The sequence below is a fragment of the Carettochelys insculpta genome, chromosome 7 (assembly GCF_033958435.1).
Source record: "Carettochelys insculpta isolate YL-2023 chromosome 7, ASM3395843v1, whole genome shotgun sequence".
Taxonomy (NCBI): domain Eukaryota; kingdom Metazoa; phylum Chordata; order Testudines; family Carettochelyidae; genus Carettochelys; species Carettochelys insculpta.
In genome coordinates this window covers 45,675,684-45,697,059 of record NC_134143.1, presented here as the reverse complement: position 1 = coordinate 45,697,059, position 21,376 = coordinate 45,675,684, and the positions used below count along the sequence as shown (strand labels likewise).

Here is a 21,376-nt window from a genome sequence, read left to right as displayed (position 1 = left end):
GTTGGTGTCTTTCAGTATGTTTTGCTATATTGGTAATTATATCTTCCGAGATCATTGATTGGCTCAAACATAATCTATAACAGCTGTTCTTCCAATCTTTATTCATTTGAATGGAAATGGAAAGAAATTGCTCTTGTGATGTTATATACAATCCACTAAATGCTACTCTGTAGAATGATCAAATAATTTGGAAGTTATAAAATGGAGAGGGGGTTGTAAGAGCTTAATTCTGCTTCTCTTGAAGTCAAATGAAGTAGACTCTACCATTAAGTAAATGAACATCTTTCAATGTTTTCAGCATCACAGCAAGACAGGGATTGCCGTAGGAATAAAAGTGTGGCCTGATTAGTCTTGTATCCTGTGTCCAACACTGCCCAGTTATGTCAAAGGAAGGAACAAATCACAGCTAATGGATATCTGTCGGTAACGTGGGTATGAGAGAAATTTGTTTTCCATCCCAGTGATGTCCACCTTACATCCTGAAGAATGAAAGTTTTAGATATCCATTATGTTTTATTTTTATAATGTAACTGTGTCATATGGCCCCATTAACTAATACTGTAGTCATTATAGGGCCAGATTATAAGCTGTGCTAAGACAGAACTGTGCAAAGTGACTTATATCAGCCCAAATGTGGCAGTTGATGTTTCCCCAAACATAGGAGAATCCTGAGATGGGAAAAGAAACATCTGGAACTTACAGCACTATGTAAACTGCCAGCCAGTGTAAGCTGGAGGAGCTCTACCCGCCTGTCTCTTCAGCTTATAGATGAACGTATAGTCCTCATCTTCGTAATATCTTCCAGAAGTTCATTAAGTGACATGAATACTATCTGTCAGTGTAGCTGGTCTAACTGGGGTTACTTTGGGTCCCTTCCAGACTCAGGAACCAGAAAGACTTGGAATTAGTTTAGAGTTACGTTTGCTTCCCACTCTTCCTCCACTTAACACTCCTGTCAGTCCTGCTAGGGTTTTGTCTTAATAATATCTTGCATAAGTGAATTCCAGTTTTTTTATGCGTAAAGAATTTCCGTTTTTCAATTTTAAATGTGTTGCTTTTTATTTTAGTTGAAGGTCAATTTGAAAGGGTAAATAGGTACACCGGAAGATCTTTACGTACTATTCATCATTTTACAGCCGTCTGTTATATCTCCTTTGTCTCCTCTTTGAATCAACTAATCCAGTGTAGTCTATTTTTTAACTGGTGTTGAGCACCCAAACCGTTGGGGAAAATATACAATCTGTTGATGGTCCACCATTCTGACAATCAGGGCACTAATCTTTTTGAGCCCTCTTCATATGAAAGTTTTTCCAGGCTTCCAGTGGTTCTCCAGCTGCGGTCCATGGATGAACAGTGATCCATGCCTGCCTTGCATGTGGGTCCTGGACTCAGGGCTTGCCCCACCCCCCAACAGGGGCCCAAGCTAGGGCTCCACCCCATGAGGTTGGAGCACCAGCTCTGGCTTCCTGCTGTAGGTGGGGGAGCCCCAAGCCATGCAGTCTGATCCAGCCCAAGAGGTGGAAAAGCAGCTCCATATGCTGCTGCTCCCCAAAGCTGGAGAAGCAGCAGCACCAGAAACAGTTCAGGGGAGGCTTTTCTTGCTGCTTCCATTGGCCAGTCGATGGGAGCAGTTGGGGGAGGGGGGACAACCAAGTCCTGGGAATGGTGGGACGCATGGACCCAGGCAACTGCCTCCCACTTCCCTCATACTCAAATTCTGTATCCCTATCCCCTTCATGTGCCCCACCACACTCCCACCAAGAAACCCTCTTTCACTCTTCCTCTGGCCAGATCCTGCTTTTCAGCCCCCTCCTGGTCTCAATCTCCTGGCTTTACCCCCAGCCTGTTCCTGCACCCTAATTCTTGCCTAGACCCCCACCCCCTAGTCTGCTCCTGCACCCCATATCCCACCCAGATTCCCTCTCTCTAGTCTACTTCTGTATCCCCATCCCCATCCTGCTCACCAGCAGACCTCTCCCACCCATTCAATCCCTTCTTTTTGGCCTCACCCCAGTCCAGAGGGGCCCACAAAGTCTACTAGCTCCAGGAATGAAGAAGAGTTAATCTGGCCTGTGGGAAACCCTGTACCTTGGTCCTCTCCCTTCCCCCTCCACCGCCCTTGCAGCTTGAATACAAGGTGACTTAGGTGCTTCAGTGGCCACAATATTAAGGACTGGTTGTGTTTTACTTCTCATCTTTGTGTGGCCCCCAACTGATTTTTCTGTGGATCAGTGACCCCCAACACAAAAAAGTCTCCACACCTCTGCCATAAATAAATACAATGTTGAACGCTTTTGTTTTGCATATATTTTTCTGTATCTAGCCGCTGCCAACCGGGAGGTTATCAGTTATTCATATATTCTGGATAATAGAGAGGTGTACCTAGCAATGCATAACACTGAAGAAAAACAAGATCAGAGGTTAAGAAACAAACAAAAACGTATGCAAAGTACTTTATTTACCAACAACAGTAGTATTGTAAGCTTATAAGCTGTGGCCACACTGGCCACTAATTTCGAAAGTGGTTTCAAAAGGAGGAGCAATTTTGAAACGAGCAGCAGAGCAACTATACACAAAATGCTTATTTCAAAATCAACTTTGAAATAAAAAGGTGGTCATTTCAAAAGCATTGTTTTTCTCCTGTGTCAGGAACAATGCCTCTTCGATGTTGATTTAGAAATGAAACAGGTAGCCACTCCCCTGGCCACCATTTCGAAATCACAAGTCCTCCAGGGTGCTGGCCCCTCCCCGGAGCACAGAGGTGCCTTGGCTAGTGCCCAGGGCTCTATGGCTGTCAGCCCCAACTGCATTAAAACTGCAAGGACACAGAAATCCTGTGCAGGAAGCTGAGTGTGTGCTGGCAGCCATAGGAACATGTGCTCCCTGCAGAACACTTTCCAATATCCCCCAGAATGCCAGAAAAGTGGACAGCCAGAGCCATGGCCAGCAGAAAAGACTGCCGGGAGCCACAGGGATTTCAAGCCACCAGGAGGCAGAGCTCCCAGGACCCTGGCCAGCCGCTGAAGAGGAGGGGCACCCTGTGGCTGGAGGCTGAGGTCCAGAACCTCCTGGACATCTGGAGGGGTGAGGATGTTTTGCTGAGGATGGAGGGGCGGAAGCAGAACGCAGCTGCTTTCGCCCTGCTGGCCAACACCCTGGATGCAAGGGACACCCCGCCCCCAGCTCCAGGCTCCGGACCAAGTGCACTCAAAAGTGAAAGAGCTGTGCCAGGGGTAAGCAAAGGCTAAGTATTCAGGCAGGAGGTCGGGGGAGCGCCTGGCACCTGCCCATACTTCTGGGAACTGGACTAGCTCCTCGGCCCCAGAGAGGCTGGACTGCCGGAATGGGTCCTGGGCACAGCCAAGCTGGAGGGAAGGAGCCAGAGCCAGGACCCTCTGCAGCACTGCCAACATTGCACCCAGAGCTGCTGGCCAATGACAGGGACAGTGATGGAGAGGGTGAGAGCGAGGAGACGCTATACATTGCTGTGCCCTCGGAGGGCACGAGCTGGTCACCTCAGTGTTGTGTGTCAGGTGGGGATGGTGAGGGACGTGCATGCAGGCAGGGGTGCTGGTGGGGCAGAGATGAAGGATGGACATGTGGGCAGGGGTGGGGGTTGCTTTGGGTGGGCCAGGATTGGGTCACAGCGCTCCCTGGGTGAAGGCCTCTCAGAGGGCCTCCCACATGCGCACACCATTCCAGTGCACCTGGCGGCACAGGACTGCATCTGACTGCTTGTATTGCGGCAAAGTCTCGGCTGCCCAGCACACCACAAAGAGCTCGTGCTTGTTCTCCACGAGATTGTGGAGAGCACAGCATGTGCCCATGACCACTGGCAAGCTGGGGAAGCCCACCTCCAGGCATGTCAGCAGGCGCCTGAAGCACACCTACAAATGCCCTACCGCCCACTCTGCTGTGTTCCTGGCCTGGATGAGCCAGGCATTGTAGCGGTCCTGACTCTCCTTGGTGTGGCCTGTGTAGGGGTACATTATCCAGGTCTGCAGGGGATAGGCTGCTTCGGCGACTATGCATGGGGGTATAGACATGTCCCGGTTAGCCGATGGCCGGGTAATGTGTGCTCTGTGAGCCTTATCACACCCGAGTCTTTAACTGCTAGGACCGGCAGTCCCTTTGTAGTGGGCAGCCAGTGTGGCTGATGGGTGCCCCAAGAGTCTGCTCCGTGGAGGTAGCACGACTCAGCCCCCAGCTTTTACTGCACTTTACCACTGACCAGGCGGAATATAGCCAAACCAGCTAAGGTTCTTTGTTTGTGTTTGGCCGAGTTACAACAAACAAAAGGAGTCAGTCTGAAGCTTAAACATGGTTACTATTTATTACAAAGCGGAAATGAAAATCTTAAGGGTTACAGAATTATAAAAAGTCTTAACGGTTACAGTTGCAGGAAAAGTTAGATAAATCTTCATGGTTACACTGTTTATTGCTCTATTTGCTTAGCTACTATAGTAGGATGATACAAATGACATGTCAATTAGAGAAAGTTACCCATTTGAGGACCAGACACCTCAGACTAAAGAGCTCTTACTATTAAATGTGCACAAAAAAACCATTGCAGGTATAATTCTCACCCCTGCATCCTTTGACTCCGGCGTAGCCAGCGTCGTTCACTGAATCCTTTGTGAAGAACAGATATGAGGAAGGGCATCCGCTGGGTCCTTGGGAGGCAATAACCTTACCCGCCCAGCAGGTACAGGTAATTGGAGCTCAGTTAGAGTGGTCTGCCGGGCCCTTCTTTATACCCCTTGGGTCACGCACATTCTTCCTTATCTAAAGGTACCAATTGTACTGGTTCGTCTTTGTGACGCCAGTTCTCACAAGGCAGTTGCAATTTAATTTACGCTTGTAAGATAGAGATAACTAAATCACTGGAAACAGGACATTCTTTTCATATGGGCGGGAGATTCCCCTTCTGGGATGAAAATGTGGGCGTATCAAACCCCGCTTGTTGACAGCCCCCTTATGTCTCATTTTTGTCAGGGATAAGGGGCTGTCAACAAGCGGGGTTTTGGTCAACAGAACCCCATCTACACAGCTTGTTTTGTGACGACAGAAACCTCTGCCAGGACAGCAATCACACAAGAGTATGCAAATGAGGCACACTCTTTGTAAATTAGCACCTCATTTGCACTGTCAAGTGCCCTCATTTGCATGACCCTGCCTGCAGGAGCACACCTTGTAGACATGGCCACTATGGCTGGGTCTCCACAGAAGGGTATTGCACCTTCATGCTAATGAGCAGTCTCACAATTGCAAATGGCATCTCATTCACATAATCACATGGTTAATTAGCATAGCTGCACAAGATCTCCCTGCCGGCAGAAGTTGCTGCCAGCCATAAACAGGCCATGTAGATGTGCCTTTGCTGGCAGAGGCACGCCTACACAGCCTGTTTACTACTGGGAGGAGCTTTTGCTTGCAGCGAGATCTTGTGCAGCTATGCTAATTAGTCATGCGGTTGTCCTAATGAACAGCCATTTGCAATTGCACGACCGCTCATTAGCATGGACCTCCCAGCAATACCCTTCATGTAGACCCAGCCTATGTATATTAAGACAGTAGGTGTAGATTCTCTATCATTGAGTAAATTATAAAAGTTATTTACAATGAAAGTTTCTAAAATTATTCAGAAGAGTTTTAATCTCCCATGTTATCATGAAGGGGGACAATAAAAAAAAATCTCCAGTTTCTTGACCCATACATTTTTTTTTTTTTTACATCTAATAAAGGGAACACTTCAGTGTAATAGAAATGTGTTTTACTGTAGTAAAATTGGCAAATACTTACATCATTATACATGCTTGTTGTTATATTAGGTGAATGTCAGTATGAAGTAAGATCATGGTTTTATCAGTATAATGAAAATACCAGTCATGCTCAAAAAGTCACAATTTACCAGCTCTAAAAATTGATTGTCATTGCACTTCTTGTAATCCTTTCTTTGGATTAAAATATTTATTATTGATGTGGTCTTTCTTTTAATCTTAATAGCTACTGACATGGTAATTAATTAAAAAAACAACATTTTTTGCCCAAATGGCACTATATTGAAATTAAAAGTGAACATCGCATATTAGTTAAACAACGCTGGCAAATACCTTGAGTGTTAAGATGATTGCCTTAGCTTCTTGACAACTCCTTTCATCTTGATGTTTTCTGCTTGACCTTTTGAGATGGCTTGGTATTATTAATAGGTTTTAGCTATTATATCCAAAAGAGTAGGGCACAGAAATATTAAAGCATTCAGATTTTTAATGACAATATTACGATATTTTAGATATGCCACTGAAAGCACTTACATTAGGTCTGTTTAGGCACACTTTCACTGTCACCAATTAACTTTTCTTAAAAATTAATGATTATTTCATAATCTAGAAATATAGCATCTTTTTTTGAGAATTCATGCTGAATAGTTTTCGAGGAAGAGGTGACCAATGTAAGTACTAGACTGAAAATTTTCCCACCTAAAATACTGAAGATGGGATAGATGGGAATGGGAGACTAAAGGCCACATGGCTGATGTGTTGGTCAAACATTTAATTGTGTCTGTTGGCTGCAGGATCTTGGCCAGGGTGTGACAGTGTAACAGATTTCACAGCAGTTGTTCCTTTGCTTTCCACCAGAAGTCACTGTAGGAATTGTTATTAGAATTCACTGGAATTTAAAGATAAATAGAAATGAAAAAACATATAATTTTATGCTGCGTTACTGTTGCTCTTTAATCTGATTGAGAACTTGTCTGATTAATTAAATAGTTATCCTTGGTTCTGTCTACAATTCAGTAACCTTTCTGTGACCTTCACTTTCAAACACTACCCTCTAACTCCCTTTCTAGCTGCTGTGAACAGTAGGACTTTAGTGTCTTGCATTGCACAGAGCAAGTACACAAACTTCCCTATTGTTTCAACCTCTGCAATGTTTTCAGATTAATTGTGGAAAGGCCTTACCCCAGCATGCGTCGACACATATTTCAGCATTATTTCAGTAGATTCAAAATTGAAATGCATCCCTTCTGGTTCAAAGCTTTACTGAGACTAACAGTAAACAAGAAGAATGTTTTAACCTAAAAATGGAATACAACAGTTACTCAGTTACGTTATACTTCTGTCTACCAACTCTGTAATGCTGATTTCTGGTTTTAAGATTCCTTTTACTAAGAGATGATGCTATACAAATATACTTAAAATATAACTCTTTATAAAAAAAACTATGGATCTTGAGATGAATTTACATCAGATGTCTTACTGCATTCCTCTAATTTCACATTCAAGATGTGCCTTTTAAAGTGCTAAAATGATCACTTTAAACATATTTTGAATCACTTTTATAGTTCTATATTTATTTTTACCTCTGAATTATAACTACATGAGCACATGTGGAGCTTGCTTAATATAAAGGTCAAGCATTTTGTTACTGATTTCATTAGTACTGTATTGATAGAAGAGCTATTTTGTAACTATTTTTCTGAAAATATATTTTTAAATGTTTTATACTACTAATTCCTTTACTTGTATAATACACACAAAATATAGCAATTATAGTGAGATTGTTCACTACCCAGAAAAATAGCTTAAGTATTAAGCAGGATCCATATTTCTGTATTTTTGTTATGATTAAAAATATGCTCAATGAATAAAATATTTGACACTTGGATTGTTTTTTCCCAAGAAATCTGACAATACCCTTTCATCTCTTATCCATCCCGAATTCAGCCACATTGGCAAAGCTACAGGGGGAACAAGAGGAGGGAGGTTGTTTTGTTTTGTTACTATTTTTAAAAAAAAAAAAAAGAAAAGAAAAAACAAGACAAAACAAAAACCTCTTTTCAGTAGTGTCAAGCTAGGATAAATTGGCCAGGGGAAGCATGTTTATAGACTGTGTGAGGAACTTTGTCTTTGTGTGGGAATGTTGGTGACACTGTTACGGTCTGCCTGAATGAACTGCGATGACGCGGCTAATAAGGTATCCTGCTGAGTGCCACTGCAGGACTTTCTCAGACCTCCCAGTTAATTCTATTCAGCTTCAGCTCAGTGTAGCTAATTTTTCCCATTCCCTCAATTCTTTAGGCCCCCTGACAAACAGAAAAGTCAACTTTCACACCGAAGGCAAGATAAGTGCTTTAGGAAATAATCGTGTAAACAGAATGTTACCTTCTGACCTGCTTCTGATACCTTGACTTGGGACAAAACGCACCAGGCTATTGCATTAGACATGGCTATTAAAGGAATAATGCAGCTGATCCTCCTTACAAAGTACCCTGAGAAATGGTTTAGCCAAATCGCTTTGCCTCTTGTCACACTGAATTATGTTCAACTGCTTCTCCCACCACCAAATTACAGATATTTAGCTGTTTTTTCTCCTGTCCTTTTCAGTGATAATATGTTAGGGATAAGTGTGAAAGTAAATTAAAGTCAATAATGTCCTATTATTTTCTCACCTGATCAGAATGAATTGAGAACACACATGAAGTGGGCCTGATAACTTTATAAATCAGAGTATTTTTTAAAAAAAATATTATTGATCTTCACTAGAATAATACATATTTAGACTGGTGCTCAAATAAAGTCGCGAAAGGATTTTAATTGCTTTTGGTAATTCTAAATTGCTGGTTTAAAAATAAACATGATTAATAAATCGTTACTTGTGATATTCCATATTAGCTTTGATTCTTACATAATTAGACACTGTTTTGTTTTGTTTTGTTTTTTAAGCACTTGTGGGATTTGAGTGCCCAATTCTCATTTATATTAATTGCAGGTCCTAATCCCCTTGGAAGCTTTGGCAGTTTCAGCTTTTGTGCCATGATTTGATTAATAATGGTATTTCAAATTTAGGACTTGGTTGTGCATATAAGTAGCTTTACTTGCCTGTGTAAGTGCTTGCGAGATCAAACCATGAGAATCTGTTGACTCTGTATTTGACTCATGCTCTCACTCAGGTTTGATCCATAACCTGACTCCCAACCACACACACAGCCTCCAGCTTGAGTTTGCTGGAGCTCTCAGCCCACATCAGTGCACTTGTCTGGGGCTGTCAGCTAAAACCTGAATGCCAGTCCACCTGTTTTGCAGTGAGACTGTAGGCTAAACCATTTCAGTGCTGATGATCCTCCAGTGCCTTCCAACAATTCTCTTCCTGTACCCAGCAGACAAAAAAGTTCTCCCACAATTCTCCCACAATTCCCACAATTCTGGGCAAGAATCATAGAATGGCTCTGCTTACTGTATTGCCAAGAAGCATGAGTTATGACCTAGTGACATGTAAATGAGTGCAGCACCAGTATGGATTGATCCCTCCGTTTTATTTTGCCATTGTTACAAGAAGTAAGAAATTATAAGGTCTAAACATTTGGAATCAGTGAAAGGAAATCCTGCTTCATGTGGCATTTGGTGGCTTGTGACTTCAGTACCTAATAAAATCATCACTGAGTCTGATAATGCATTTGGACTAAAAGAAGAATGGATAATTATATGCCCACTAACGTTTATAGCTTCATGATTTAAAAAATGGGGGGGTGATCTGATATTAAGCATATGCAGATTACCCAAATCATTCAGTAAATCAAAAACAAAATTAACTTACATTTATGTTCACCGTAAGCTTGCAGTTGTGTTGCACTCCTGTTTATAACATGGAATAAGGTTGACTTCCTTGGAAATGTTATTCTCGTATCTAAAATGAACACAAGCACAATATGGGCCATTGTGTGATGGTAGTACATTCAGAATTCTTTGCGCTTAAAAATTACGTGGTAGAGCAGAGCAGTTTTATTTGTGATCAAATTATCATAGCAGTTAAAGTGTTGCCCAACCCAATTCAAAGAGAAACTCTTCTGTAGAGGGAATGGCTATAGCCTTCTGTTGTCTTTTTGTTCAAGGGTCACCATAAACACAACGTAGAACTTGATGGATTTTAGTTTGCTCATTTATGTAAAACTGGGAAAAAAAACTTTGTAATTCTTTGCAGCTGTCATATTTTTGTTCAATAGTCTGCTGTCCCAGAAGCTGCCATAAACCATTAAAAATAACATTGTAGAGAAAGATTGAAAACCTGCAAGCATTAGGTTTTTTGATAATTGGATACAGACAGCAAATAAAAGAAACATGAAATAGCATTAGATCCTCCCACTGAGAAACATTAAATTAATGCTAGTGACATGGGTTGGCTGCTTTCTTTTTTACATGATTCAGATTTATCAGTCCATTGGGTGATTCATTGCAACCTTTTAAAGGATTATTTGATTCATGGCATGCTCAAAGGAAATTGAGATAATGGCAAACACTAAAGTACAATAAAACAACTTCTAAAGCGCTCCCATCTTGTTTGGAGGAAAAAATATCTCTTCCTTGCTGCAGTGAGAAGGAGGTGTTTCCTCTCTTCTGAATGTATTTGACTCTTGATGAATCACAACTGGCAGGACCAAGAGTAATGGAACATTTTTCAGAGAAACACCTGATTTTTCTCCCCCACCTGAGTTCCCACAAAACTGTCATGCATTCTGTTGCAGTCTGATCCCTCTAGTGTAGGGGTTCATCCTTTCATTGACTAGTGGAAGAGCAAATACTTTCCTTTGCTATCTCTGCCTCTGCTAACTTGGACCCAGTTCTACAATCTTAATCAAGAGGAGGAGCCTTTATGCAAACAGTCCTATTGATTTTAATTGGGTGGAGGAGAACTGAGAGGAAGGAAAAGATTTCAGTACTGAGCCCTCAAGGTAGCAGGACTACACTAATATTCAGTTTTCCATAAATAAAGGAAAAGTTCTTGTAGCCAAGGCACTGCTTCATATCTGTGTATTTTAGTTACCCAAGTTGAATCCCTTTAAAAGTATGTATGTGGCTATTAATCATTAAAAATGGCTATAATGCGTACAGGTTCACAGATTCTGTCATCTCTGGAACTTATAAGTAAAGTAAGCTTGCATGGAATTCCTAATTATCCTGTCAGGCACCAATGTCTAAGGGAATGGCCAGGCTGCATATTCACAGGGGGTTAAATTGAAGCTTTTTGATGCATATCGCAAAAGTGTGCACACAGAATACCTGATCCATTTTCAGTTTGCATCATGTGAACACACAAGTGCTTTCTTTGGGCTAAGAGTATAGCATTCCATGCTGGTATTCCATGGTCCATTGCTTTTCTGCTCAGTGGTGTGTGTCCTGGGCTTGTTTTCATTGCAAATTGTGGGAAGCCAGGTTGGTTTGCGTTTTTTTTTTTAAAAAATCATATGTTTCCACACACTCCATCCCATACTTCATTTCTAGGCAGGCTCGTACCATTTTTGAATAGTTGTTCACCAACATGGACCCATCAATGCTCTGCACAGCGGTGGTTACAAACATGAATACTCATGGGCTGCTTGGGCTACGGTATAGTCTTCAGAGCCAGATGAATTCGGCACTGGACTTTCACTCCAGCCAGGTGATGTGGGAATAAGAGAATATTCTCCAGCAGCAGGAAAGTACTCTGGCATCAGGATGGAGTGGAAGAAAAGGAGGATGTGAAGCTGAGAGAACCAGAGGCCCAGTTCCTAAATCACCTCAGTTGTGTTCAGCACCAGGAAATCAGCATGAATTGGTGGTGTAGCTTGTTCTGCAGTGCTGGAATGACAAGTGGTGGTGAGAGAACTTCAGGATGGGAAGAGCTAACTTTTTGGAAATCTGTGCAGACCTGACCACAAAACTGCATCCAATGATGCAATCTGCCTCTCCGTAGAGAAACAAGTCACCAGTGCCATCTGGAACTGGGCATCCTAGAATTGTTTCCATTCTGTAGGCAGCCAGCTCCAGGAGATCAGCTGTTTGGGACATTCTCATATAGGTTTGTTATGCCATTGACAAGGTGCTGTGTAACCAAACTATGAAGCTTGACAGCTTTGCATTGCAGAAAAATCTCAAACTGCATTGGGACAGTTGATGGAACTCAGATGCCTGTCTGGTGAGAGCCAGAGTCAGTTGCCAAATAGTAAAACCTGGGGGTTAATCCAGTGTCAGGGCCAGGAATAAAAGCTGAGGATTGGGGTCAGTCAGACAGATACCAAATGCCAGAGCCACTGCTGAGACAGAGTGAAAAGGTGGAGCTGGAGATCAGAGCCAGGATTGGTAGGCAGTGTGCAGGAAGGAGGTGAAAGGGCAGGAACCAGTGAGAGGCCAGGTTCAGTTGGGATTCAGGAGCAAGTTGGGATTCTTGGAGTAAAGAGCAGCTCAGGGATCAGGAAAAGGGTTGGACCAGGATTACAAGAAGTAGGTTTCACATAGCAGCAGCAGCAGGAAACACAGCTGTCTGAATGGCCCACAAGCTCACTTCCTGGTTTGAACCATGGGTATGAGTCTGTCGGGGCTGTAGATCTTGGGCATCATGTGAGGGCCTGAACTGTTGGGCGTAGCAAGATGGTACTTCACCCATCTTCTTTTTGGCGACAAGGGAGTGTTGCCCCTGTTGCCCCAGACTCTAGCGCAGCAACTTTGGATCCTTACAGTTTGAAAAGTAGTTGAAGTTGTTTTTGGAAGGGGTTGAAGGGAGCAAGAAAACAAAATGTAGCTCAGTGGTTTGGGCATTGGCTTGCTAAACCAAGAGTTGGGAGTTCAATCCTTGAAGAGGCCCTTTAGCGGCTGGGGCAAATAGATTTTAAAAAAAAAAACTTTCAGGGATGGTGCTTGATTCTGCCAGGAGGGCAGGGAAACTGGACTTCGTGACCTCTTGAGGTCCTTTCCAGCTCTATGAGATATGTATGTATAAGCTCTAGAGGTCAGCTCTTAGCTGCGTCAGCTGACTTGCTACGTACTTTAGACAGATCGCTATACTACTTTACTTTGGTATCCCACTCTCATAGGGATGCTATCACTTATAAGATTATCCAACCAAGACATTCTGAAGATGAAATTAGTCAGTCTTCATGGTTTGACTAAGTAGAAAAGAGCACAAGTGCTAATTGCTATTAATATAATTTGAAGAAGAGTGCACATGAAAACTTTGGATCCAGACACCTCTAATTTTGAGGAAAGTGAGGGGTAATTAAATTTACTGCATCAGAATATACGAGTTGTATAAAGTGGCCCCATTTTATTATTACTATTACTTATTATTTAATGTAGTATTTCAGAATAGATAAAATAGGAATAAAGTATAGCACAAAATGAACAAAGAGAAACTGATGTGGCCATTATCACCTGCATGTTTTCTCATACATAATAGTTTTGCTAAACTGTCTTGAGACCACATATACAGTCAATATGCAACGCTTCAAAATGAACATGTAATATCTGCAATCCTTATTTGCCCTGCACCTATAGTAAAATTTTGATTCTCTAAATTAATGTTTAATTATCAGTTAGTTAATTAATTTTATGCATTAACAATAATCTGTTTTGCTCATCAGTATCAGCTGCTCTAACTGGCAGGCTATTTTTTTACCACAGTGTATGTATTTGAAAAAATCATCTTAGCCAAATACAGTTACAGATTTCGTCTTCGTAATATCAGTTTGTTTTAAGAGGACTTCTTCAGACCTTAATGTCATTCCAGTGACATCTCTCAGCTTTTTGTCATCAGGAAATGGCACTGAGCAAAGCCAAAACGGGGATATGAATCAGGAAAGTTGGCAAAGCAGACAGAGCTTTTCTTGTGTACAAATCGTATATCAGATTTTGCAATGATAGTGTGAGCAAATTGTGGTAATGTAAATGGTTTAACTTTTAAGTTCTCATTTTCCCTTAAAGTGCCATGAGGGGACTAATCAAACTAATGTTCTGAATTGGTCAAAGCTGACAGGTTTTTCTTAATGGTTGGTTGCAGTTGACAGTGGATAGTATTTATTAATAGTACCTGCAATAATTTGTCAATTGAATGGAGGGGTTTGAGATTTTCTTAGCAGAAAAGGATAGCTCTTTGCAGGAGAATTTCCTTCAAATAATCACTGTCATGGGTTCAGTGTGCATGAATTTTTCAGTGAAATAATACTGTTTATGTAATACATTGCCATTGGGCAAAAATGTGGAGGGAAACTTTACAAGCAAAGCAGTATCTCATTTAAAGACCCAGCTGTTTTCTTACTTTATAGCTTTGAAATGTCCAAATGGGGGTAATTTATTAAAACTTTTAAAGCCATTTTATACAAGTGTCTCCTATCTGGGCATTATAGTTCCAGAAGGGCACTTACTGTAGGTTTCTTCGTAATTCTTTAACTATCCACGTGGGCCCTTATCTCTAACTCATCTGAGATTCCTGGCATCATCATCTTTAAGTATTTATTTACTTTCAGTACATTGATGTAGTGGCTTTGATTTAGTGTTTGTTGTGTGCTATGTTCCTCATATGGTATAAAAGTATTTTGTGCTTTCTGTATAGTGATTTCTTTCTAATTGTAGCCATAATATTTTGGTCAATTACTTCATGTCTTCATTAGTGGATAAAAGGAGAGTTACGAGATGGTCTCTGCTCTCAAAATAAGTTACTGATTCATTGACTGGGTTTACTTGAATTTATTCCACTTTCAAAGATTTGGCCAATGCAAAAGGTGTCTAGAAAAATGTACAATTTTAAAAAGTATTAGATAATTAATACTAATCTCAGTTTTAAAAAACTGAAAAAATAAACAAATAGGCCCCTCTCACTCAACTCCCAAGTATAATCAAAAGACTGAGAAAGGATATTCACTTTACATCATATTCTAAGTGTCAGTTGTCTTTGTAAAAGCCAATTCCAGAGGCCAGACCCTTTCAGTGAGAACATCCTGCCTGCAACAAGCAGTTCTAAGAATTTTTCGATCATATGTCTGAAATTTGTTAATATACAAAGAGAAGAGGTTTCTCAGTCAGCCATAACCCAGGTTACATAAGCCTTCATAGACCAATATCAAGCCAAATAGTAACAAATAATACTTAGCACTTCTGTAGTGCTTTTCATCCATAGATTGCAAGGTGCTGAATAAACATAGGTAAACATTATGGATCTGTATTTTATAGCTGTGAACCTGAAACAACAGAGTTTGAGGCAGGTATTTTCAAAACTGTCCATTAATTCTGGGTGTCACAATTCATGTGTCCAGCATGAGATTTTTGACACCTGTGTTTCAGAGATACAGAGCCCCCAAAGCTCCCACTGGAGTTGGTCAGTATTTCTATCATTTCCTCGGAATGCTTTTCCTGGCCGCTAAGCACCAGTTCACTAGTCTGGACTAAACTGCAGCCAGGTTAATCATATACAAGTTCCTTTTTAGACCAGGGAAAGCAAATAAACCATGCCCATTTAGGTTTGAGGAAAAATAAACAGAACTGCATGTCATCTACATACTTACAATAGTACAGACCAACCAAGCAGTTCATAAATAGTGAAGTTTTATTCAAATAAATTAATGCTGTTGACTGTTTGAAGAATAGTTTTGCTAAAGCTGTGCTTGAATGTGAAATGTGGTTGTGAATATATAGTTTGCATTACAATATATTTTGAAATTTTGCAATTAGAATTCAATGTTTTTTTGTAAAGTGTATTAAGGGCTATTTTTAGCGTATAAAGCAGAACATACAGCAGTCAATGTATTCTTCTATGCCTTTTCAGAATTAGAGATCAGCGGTTTGAGAAGGTTTCATATTTTGTCTTTGGAGATTTCAACTTTCGACTGGATTCCAAATCAGTAGTAGAGGTAGGACTTACTCCTTTCTTCAACTCGAAGCATTCTGTAAGTGTTTGCATTTCTAAAATTGTTTCCCTGTGAGGTGAAAAGCAAGAGATAACAAGGTGATCTTAATGTTGACATGAAACTTGCCGAGATTACTTTTAGGAGCTTTCAACATGACCATCTGATAAACAACTCAATTATTATTGAAAGGCTCTAATTAGATACTAAAGTAACATCACTGAGGTAGCAAGCAATACTAAAGATTTTTCAGTCTCCCAAGAATACCGTTGTGTTGTGCTAATCAATCCCCTGGGAACAGCAAAGTTGTTACTTGTGGCATTATTATTATGAGAAAACCAGGTTGTTTTTATCTAGAAAGGCGATGAAGCTTCCTGAGGCTGTGGTGCTAGGATTAGCCTTTCTGTAGATCAAGAGGATTCATTTGCTCTCTGCAGAATGTTCATTTGCCAGCCAATGATTCTCTCAGTTCAGGGAGTTTTAAACTGGACCTCAAATACGATAAATGTGCTAGAAATGTTATGGGCCAGATCATGGCAGTTCAACTGAAGCAATTGCATTTCTCTTGTACAGGGGGGAGCATACTATAAAAAAAAAGTGCATTCGGGGGACTGCAGATTCCCATGCACTGCAGAATATTGCTCTGAATGTCTTCTTCACTGTGCAGCAGGAATAATGGGTGTTCCTAGCGTGAACTGCATGAGTAATAAGTGGGACTTGTATTTTTGACCAAAGTTCAGAGGATGCAGGACTGAGAGGGAGAGTTCTGTTCCCTAAATTGCTGCTTAGGTCCTTTGTCCTAAATATTTTCTGCTGGGCTTTGTGCACAAGACCAAAATGTTATTTTAAACTTGTGTCTGTTGTTACTGCTATATGTCATAAATACTAATTCTTTTGGTGCCTTGCTTTTTATAAGCTAAACGTATGTTGTTCTGTACATGTAACTCATGAAGAAAATGATATAACACTAGAGATATTTCATAACCTTGTATCACATCATTCCATAATACACACAAACTCTGACAATATTAATAGCTGACGTATGCAGATTTTTTTGACATGAGCATCTCAACATGGAAATATGAACAAAAAGTTTTGTCTGAAATCAATGAGATTGGTCAACTTTTTTCAGATGTTTGAATTTGCCTTGCAATTGCAGTTAACGCTCAGCTCCATGTATCTCAGGCTTAACTATTTTCATCTCCTGTTTATCCTCTTTAATTCTCAGAGGTATATTAGTGTCCTTTTGGCATCCTTAGGCAAGTGTGCAACTTCTAACCCAAGGCTGATACTACTTTGGCTTAAAGCATCAGGAAGTGCTGGGTCTGTCTCAGGCGCAAGGTACCCTTTCCTTGAGCTGCAATTGATTACTTCCTATCCAGCTGAAAAATAGAGGTGTAATGTGTCTGCACTCTATAGACAAGTAGAATTTAGATAAACCTTCTTTTCATTCACTGAAATTGTTTTTAACTGTAGTTAAATGTTTTCATTAAAGTGTAATTGAAGTGAAATGTAACAATTGATTTGGAATATGCAGTTTCATATTGTCTGTCTGTATCAAGGTTCACGTGCTTGTTTGTTGTAATAGTGTTACTCCAGTAACTTCCATACTTACAGAAAGAAAAGTAGGCTATACAATGATTGATTTATTTTGAAATAGTCCATTCTATAGCAGTAAATCCTCAAAATGCGCGATTTTCAGTTGCACTTAACTTGCATTAACGCAAGTTAAATGCAACTCAGAAATCCCATTCCACCCCAGCCCTGGCTCAACCCTCCCAGCCCCACGTGGTCCAGCTCACCACCCCTCATGCATGGCTCTGGCTCAACCCCAATCCCCGGTTCAAACCCTGGGCCGGCTCACCACCCAAGCAAGGCTCCACCTCACCACTCCCACTTGCAGCCTTGGCTCAACCCCACCTCGCTGCCCTGGTTCATATCCCCATCACGGCTCTGGCTCACCATCCCCACATGTGGCCCTGGTTCAAAACCCTGGGCCCTGGTTGAAACCCTCACCCATGGCTCCAGCTCAGATCCCCCCACCCCGACCCTAACCCCAACCCCAGTTCAAACCTCCCACAGCCTGACTCACCCACCGAGCACAGCTCTGGCTCACCACCCCCACATGAGGCTCTAGCTCAACACCCGCCACCCTGGTTCCACCACCACCCTCCATGCATGGCTCCTGCTCAAGTACAGCTCCTGGCCTCCCTGCAAGCCACCCCAGGCTTAACTCCCCCATCCCCTCCCATGGCCTCAGCCCACCACCAGGCTTAATGCTCCCCAACTGCCCCCCACCCCTCAGGACTCACCTTTCAAAAGGAGCTCCAGGTGCTCAGGCTGCTTCCCTGGCTGCAGAACATGCATTCTACTGGCGTAATAGCCGCCCCCAACTTACCAGAAATTCGAGTTATGCGAAGGTACTTGGGAACACAACCCTCGCGTAAATCTAGGCACTACTGTACCTTTATTTTGTTCTGGGCTTAGTAATGTAACTGAGAGTGTTTATATATGATAAAACATCTGTCGCTCAATCACCAGTGGTACTATTTATAGGCCCTTATTCTGTGATCTGTGGAGTACCCTGAATTTCTACTGTTCTCCATGTAATCAGTCCAGAATGTATACTCTTTCTAAATTTGCTGACTTTTATAAAGGTTTTAATTAATGTGACTATATTTAGATTCAGTTAGAAATATTTCCAGTAGCTCACAACTTTTCCATAAGTATGCATGTTTGTTATAGGTACACGTACTATATGTCTTTATATGATGCGGTCTACTTATAAAATATGAAAACTTATAAAAATCTACTTTTTAAGTAAGCAATTAGAAAAAAGCTGAATGAAGTTTTAATGGCTAGACGTGTGTATGATTTCTATGCCTTACCTTTTTTCCTTTTTAACTAAAGTGGAATTGGAATTTTTTCTATAAAGTTTATTTCTGTCGGTCTTAGAGTTCAAGAGTGAAGTCTAGGTAGTAGAAATCGAAAAGTCTATCTGTTTGTCCTTCTATTGTGCCAACATCTGTCATGTATGGGATTATCCTTGTGGAATAGTGTGTTTCTATCAGTTCGCTTTGTGAATAGTTACAGAGACGAAAGTTCCACAAATAATTTCACTAGGCTATTCCATCCTGTATACCTTCTCCCTATAAAGTGTTCTTTTGAAACATCAGATCTCAACTGAGGGAATTATTATTTAGCAGTAGAATACAAAATAGGTCATCAGAGCTGTTAGGGTGAAATACTGCCCTTGGAGACATTTGTAGAATGTACTAAAAAGATACCAAGTTCAATTTGTCATTATTCTAACTGATAATATTGTGTTTTAAAACACCTTCTAAATGTTACCTGCTATAAATGTTCTAAGTAACTACTAAATGAAGACTTGTGGTCAGCCAAGTAAATTTAAGATTATAAATTTTAGGCAGGTCTCCTGATAAGATCATAGAACCAAAAAGTGAAGTTAGAGTGGCAGGTACACTTATAACCTTGTGAGTCATTTAGGTTTTATTTCATTGATTAAATCACCTTTGCGATTTTATTTCCCAGAAATTACTGTGGACAGGCAAATCTTGTGTTGTTTTTAGTTTGAAACCTGACTTAGTTTTAAAGAGAGTCACTTCTAAGAAAATGAGTAATGACACTAGAAACAGGGTGCAATACGTGAATCATACAACAAATATGAAGTACTAAAAATGTGAATAATAACCACTTTTCATCTTCAAAGGGCTTTCCAAAGATTAATTAATGTTTGCTACATATCTACACCACGGTTATAGAAAAGGTGCAGTTTAAACATAAATCAAACTTCGTATACATTCTTTGTAAAAGGGCTCTTTTGGGAAAAAATGTAGTTTTCTGTTTTATAGTTTTATTAGACAGCTAGCATACCACATTGCCCTTTGCTGCGTGGTCATCTAATGAAAGATACTTTTGAAACAGTTCATATGCATAAAGAACCATAATTAAAGATGTTTTGAACATTTTAATGCTGACTTTCTTTGTATATGTTCAATTCACATCATAACTTTAACATTGTAGACATTTGCACAGAATATGTGATAGGTAGTGGTATAACCATAGGACTAGAAAATTTAAGAACTGACTCTGTCATGTGCAAATCACTTCATGGAATAGAACAACTGCAGTGTTGGCAGCATGTCTGTAACACAATCTTAAAACACAGAGAGGTTTTTAATGATCTGATAGTGGGTATACAGGATTTGGGTTTTTAAAGGTTTTGTGATCTGGTGTAGTTTCTTTGAAAATAGACCAGAATCTGAGGTATAAATCAAAAGAGTGTAGTTATGAGTAACTTATAAATAAAATGTTCTGAAGATAGAACCTTTTTTACTTGAGCTGCCTTGTTTAGTGTTTATCATACAGAAAAATCCTCAATCACTTTACAAACTGACTTCTAAATATAATAGCCTCTAACTCTAAATGAAGTTAGTGGGAGATGAGATGACCTTGGTCATACAGGCATTCAGTGGCTAAGCAGAGAGCAGAAACTGAGTAATTGTAATTCCCCAATCAGTATACAATGCTAATTCAGTCAGAGTTGACAAAATGTTGCAAATGTATGGTTGCTCCACCTGAACCTGGTGTCCTTTGGGTGTTCAGGGTATAAGCACATGCATACATCTCCATCATTCATTTGATTACCTGGAAGTCTGTGAAATGCTAATATTCTGAGGGTTAATCCAGGCTACTGTTATGCTAGTACATGACAGTAAATTTACCTCTGCTTTTCTAACTGACCTTTTCCTACACCTCATGAGACAGCAATTGCCAAGCACTTAGTGTAAGATGCTACAAGCAACAGATGACAGTTGTTGAGCTATAGATATAATTTCCAAATAGCAGCAGCCTAAAATCTTCCTGGAGTCTTTCTCAAAAGAGCCATTGAAAGAGGGGGTAGGAGGGATATTTCCAGTATGGAGTCCATATATTCAAGTACAGTGTGCTAAATCAGATGCCAAAACATTGCCCTTATTAATTTATAATTAATATACAATAAATCCATAGTATATAATCTATTAAATGTTTTATGGGAACCTTAATCTAAAGCCTTATTGATTTCTTCGCTAGGAAATTCTGCTTTACTACTGTTTGACATAAACTAGGGGGGATCAATAAAACAGGCCTAATCTTCTGGTGAATCTGAGATGCGTATGTTCATGAACCCATATGACATCCAGAGGGATAAGCTGGCCAAAAAAAAGAAATTGGATCTCCATATCCTAACAAACATAACAAACACTTCAAAAAATGCAATTCTTTTAAAAAAGATGTGAATTATAGTGCAAGTGTAATCCACAGCTTTGCACTGGGATGCACAGTGAAGAAAAATTTAGAAAAACAGCTATTACTTAGGTGTACTAGCTGCTAAACATTTCAAAAAAATTTTTTTTTCATACTGAGAGAAGGTAACTGCAAGATTCCCATTGTGAAACTAGTTTTGTTTGACCAAAGTGGGACAAAAAAAATGGAGAGCATTTGAAATCATAAAGACTATAATTGTCTAAAGCACATACATGTGTGACATTTGTGGACATGTGCTACCTCTCAGATTATAGCCCAGGTGTCAGCAACCCCTGGCACAGGTGGCACATGAGACAATTTTTATCAGCACACAAGGTGGGAGCTCAGCCCCACCCCTCCTCACCCATGTAGCTGGGAGCTTGCTCAAAGCCATGTGGCCTGTGGATTAACAAAAGACCA

At 40.6% G+C, this 21,376-nt stretch overlaps 1 protein-coding gene across 3 annotated transcripts in view; it reads left to right on the top strand.

Annotated features, from left to right (window-relative positions):
- INPP5A (inositol polyphosphate-5-phosphatase A) overlaps positions 1–21,376 on the top strand; it is a 447,602-nt gene that overhangs the window by 315,445 nt on the left and 110,781 nt on the right. For all 3 annotated transcript variants that reach the window (XM_075000435.1, XM_075000433.1, XM_075000434.1), the window contains exon 9: positions 15,571–15,655. In XM_075000435.1, coding sequence (XP_074856536.1) covers positions 15,571–15,655 — 85 coding nt within the window. The remainder of the gene's footprint in view (positions 1–15,570; positions 15,656–21,376) is intronic.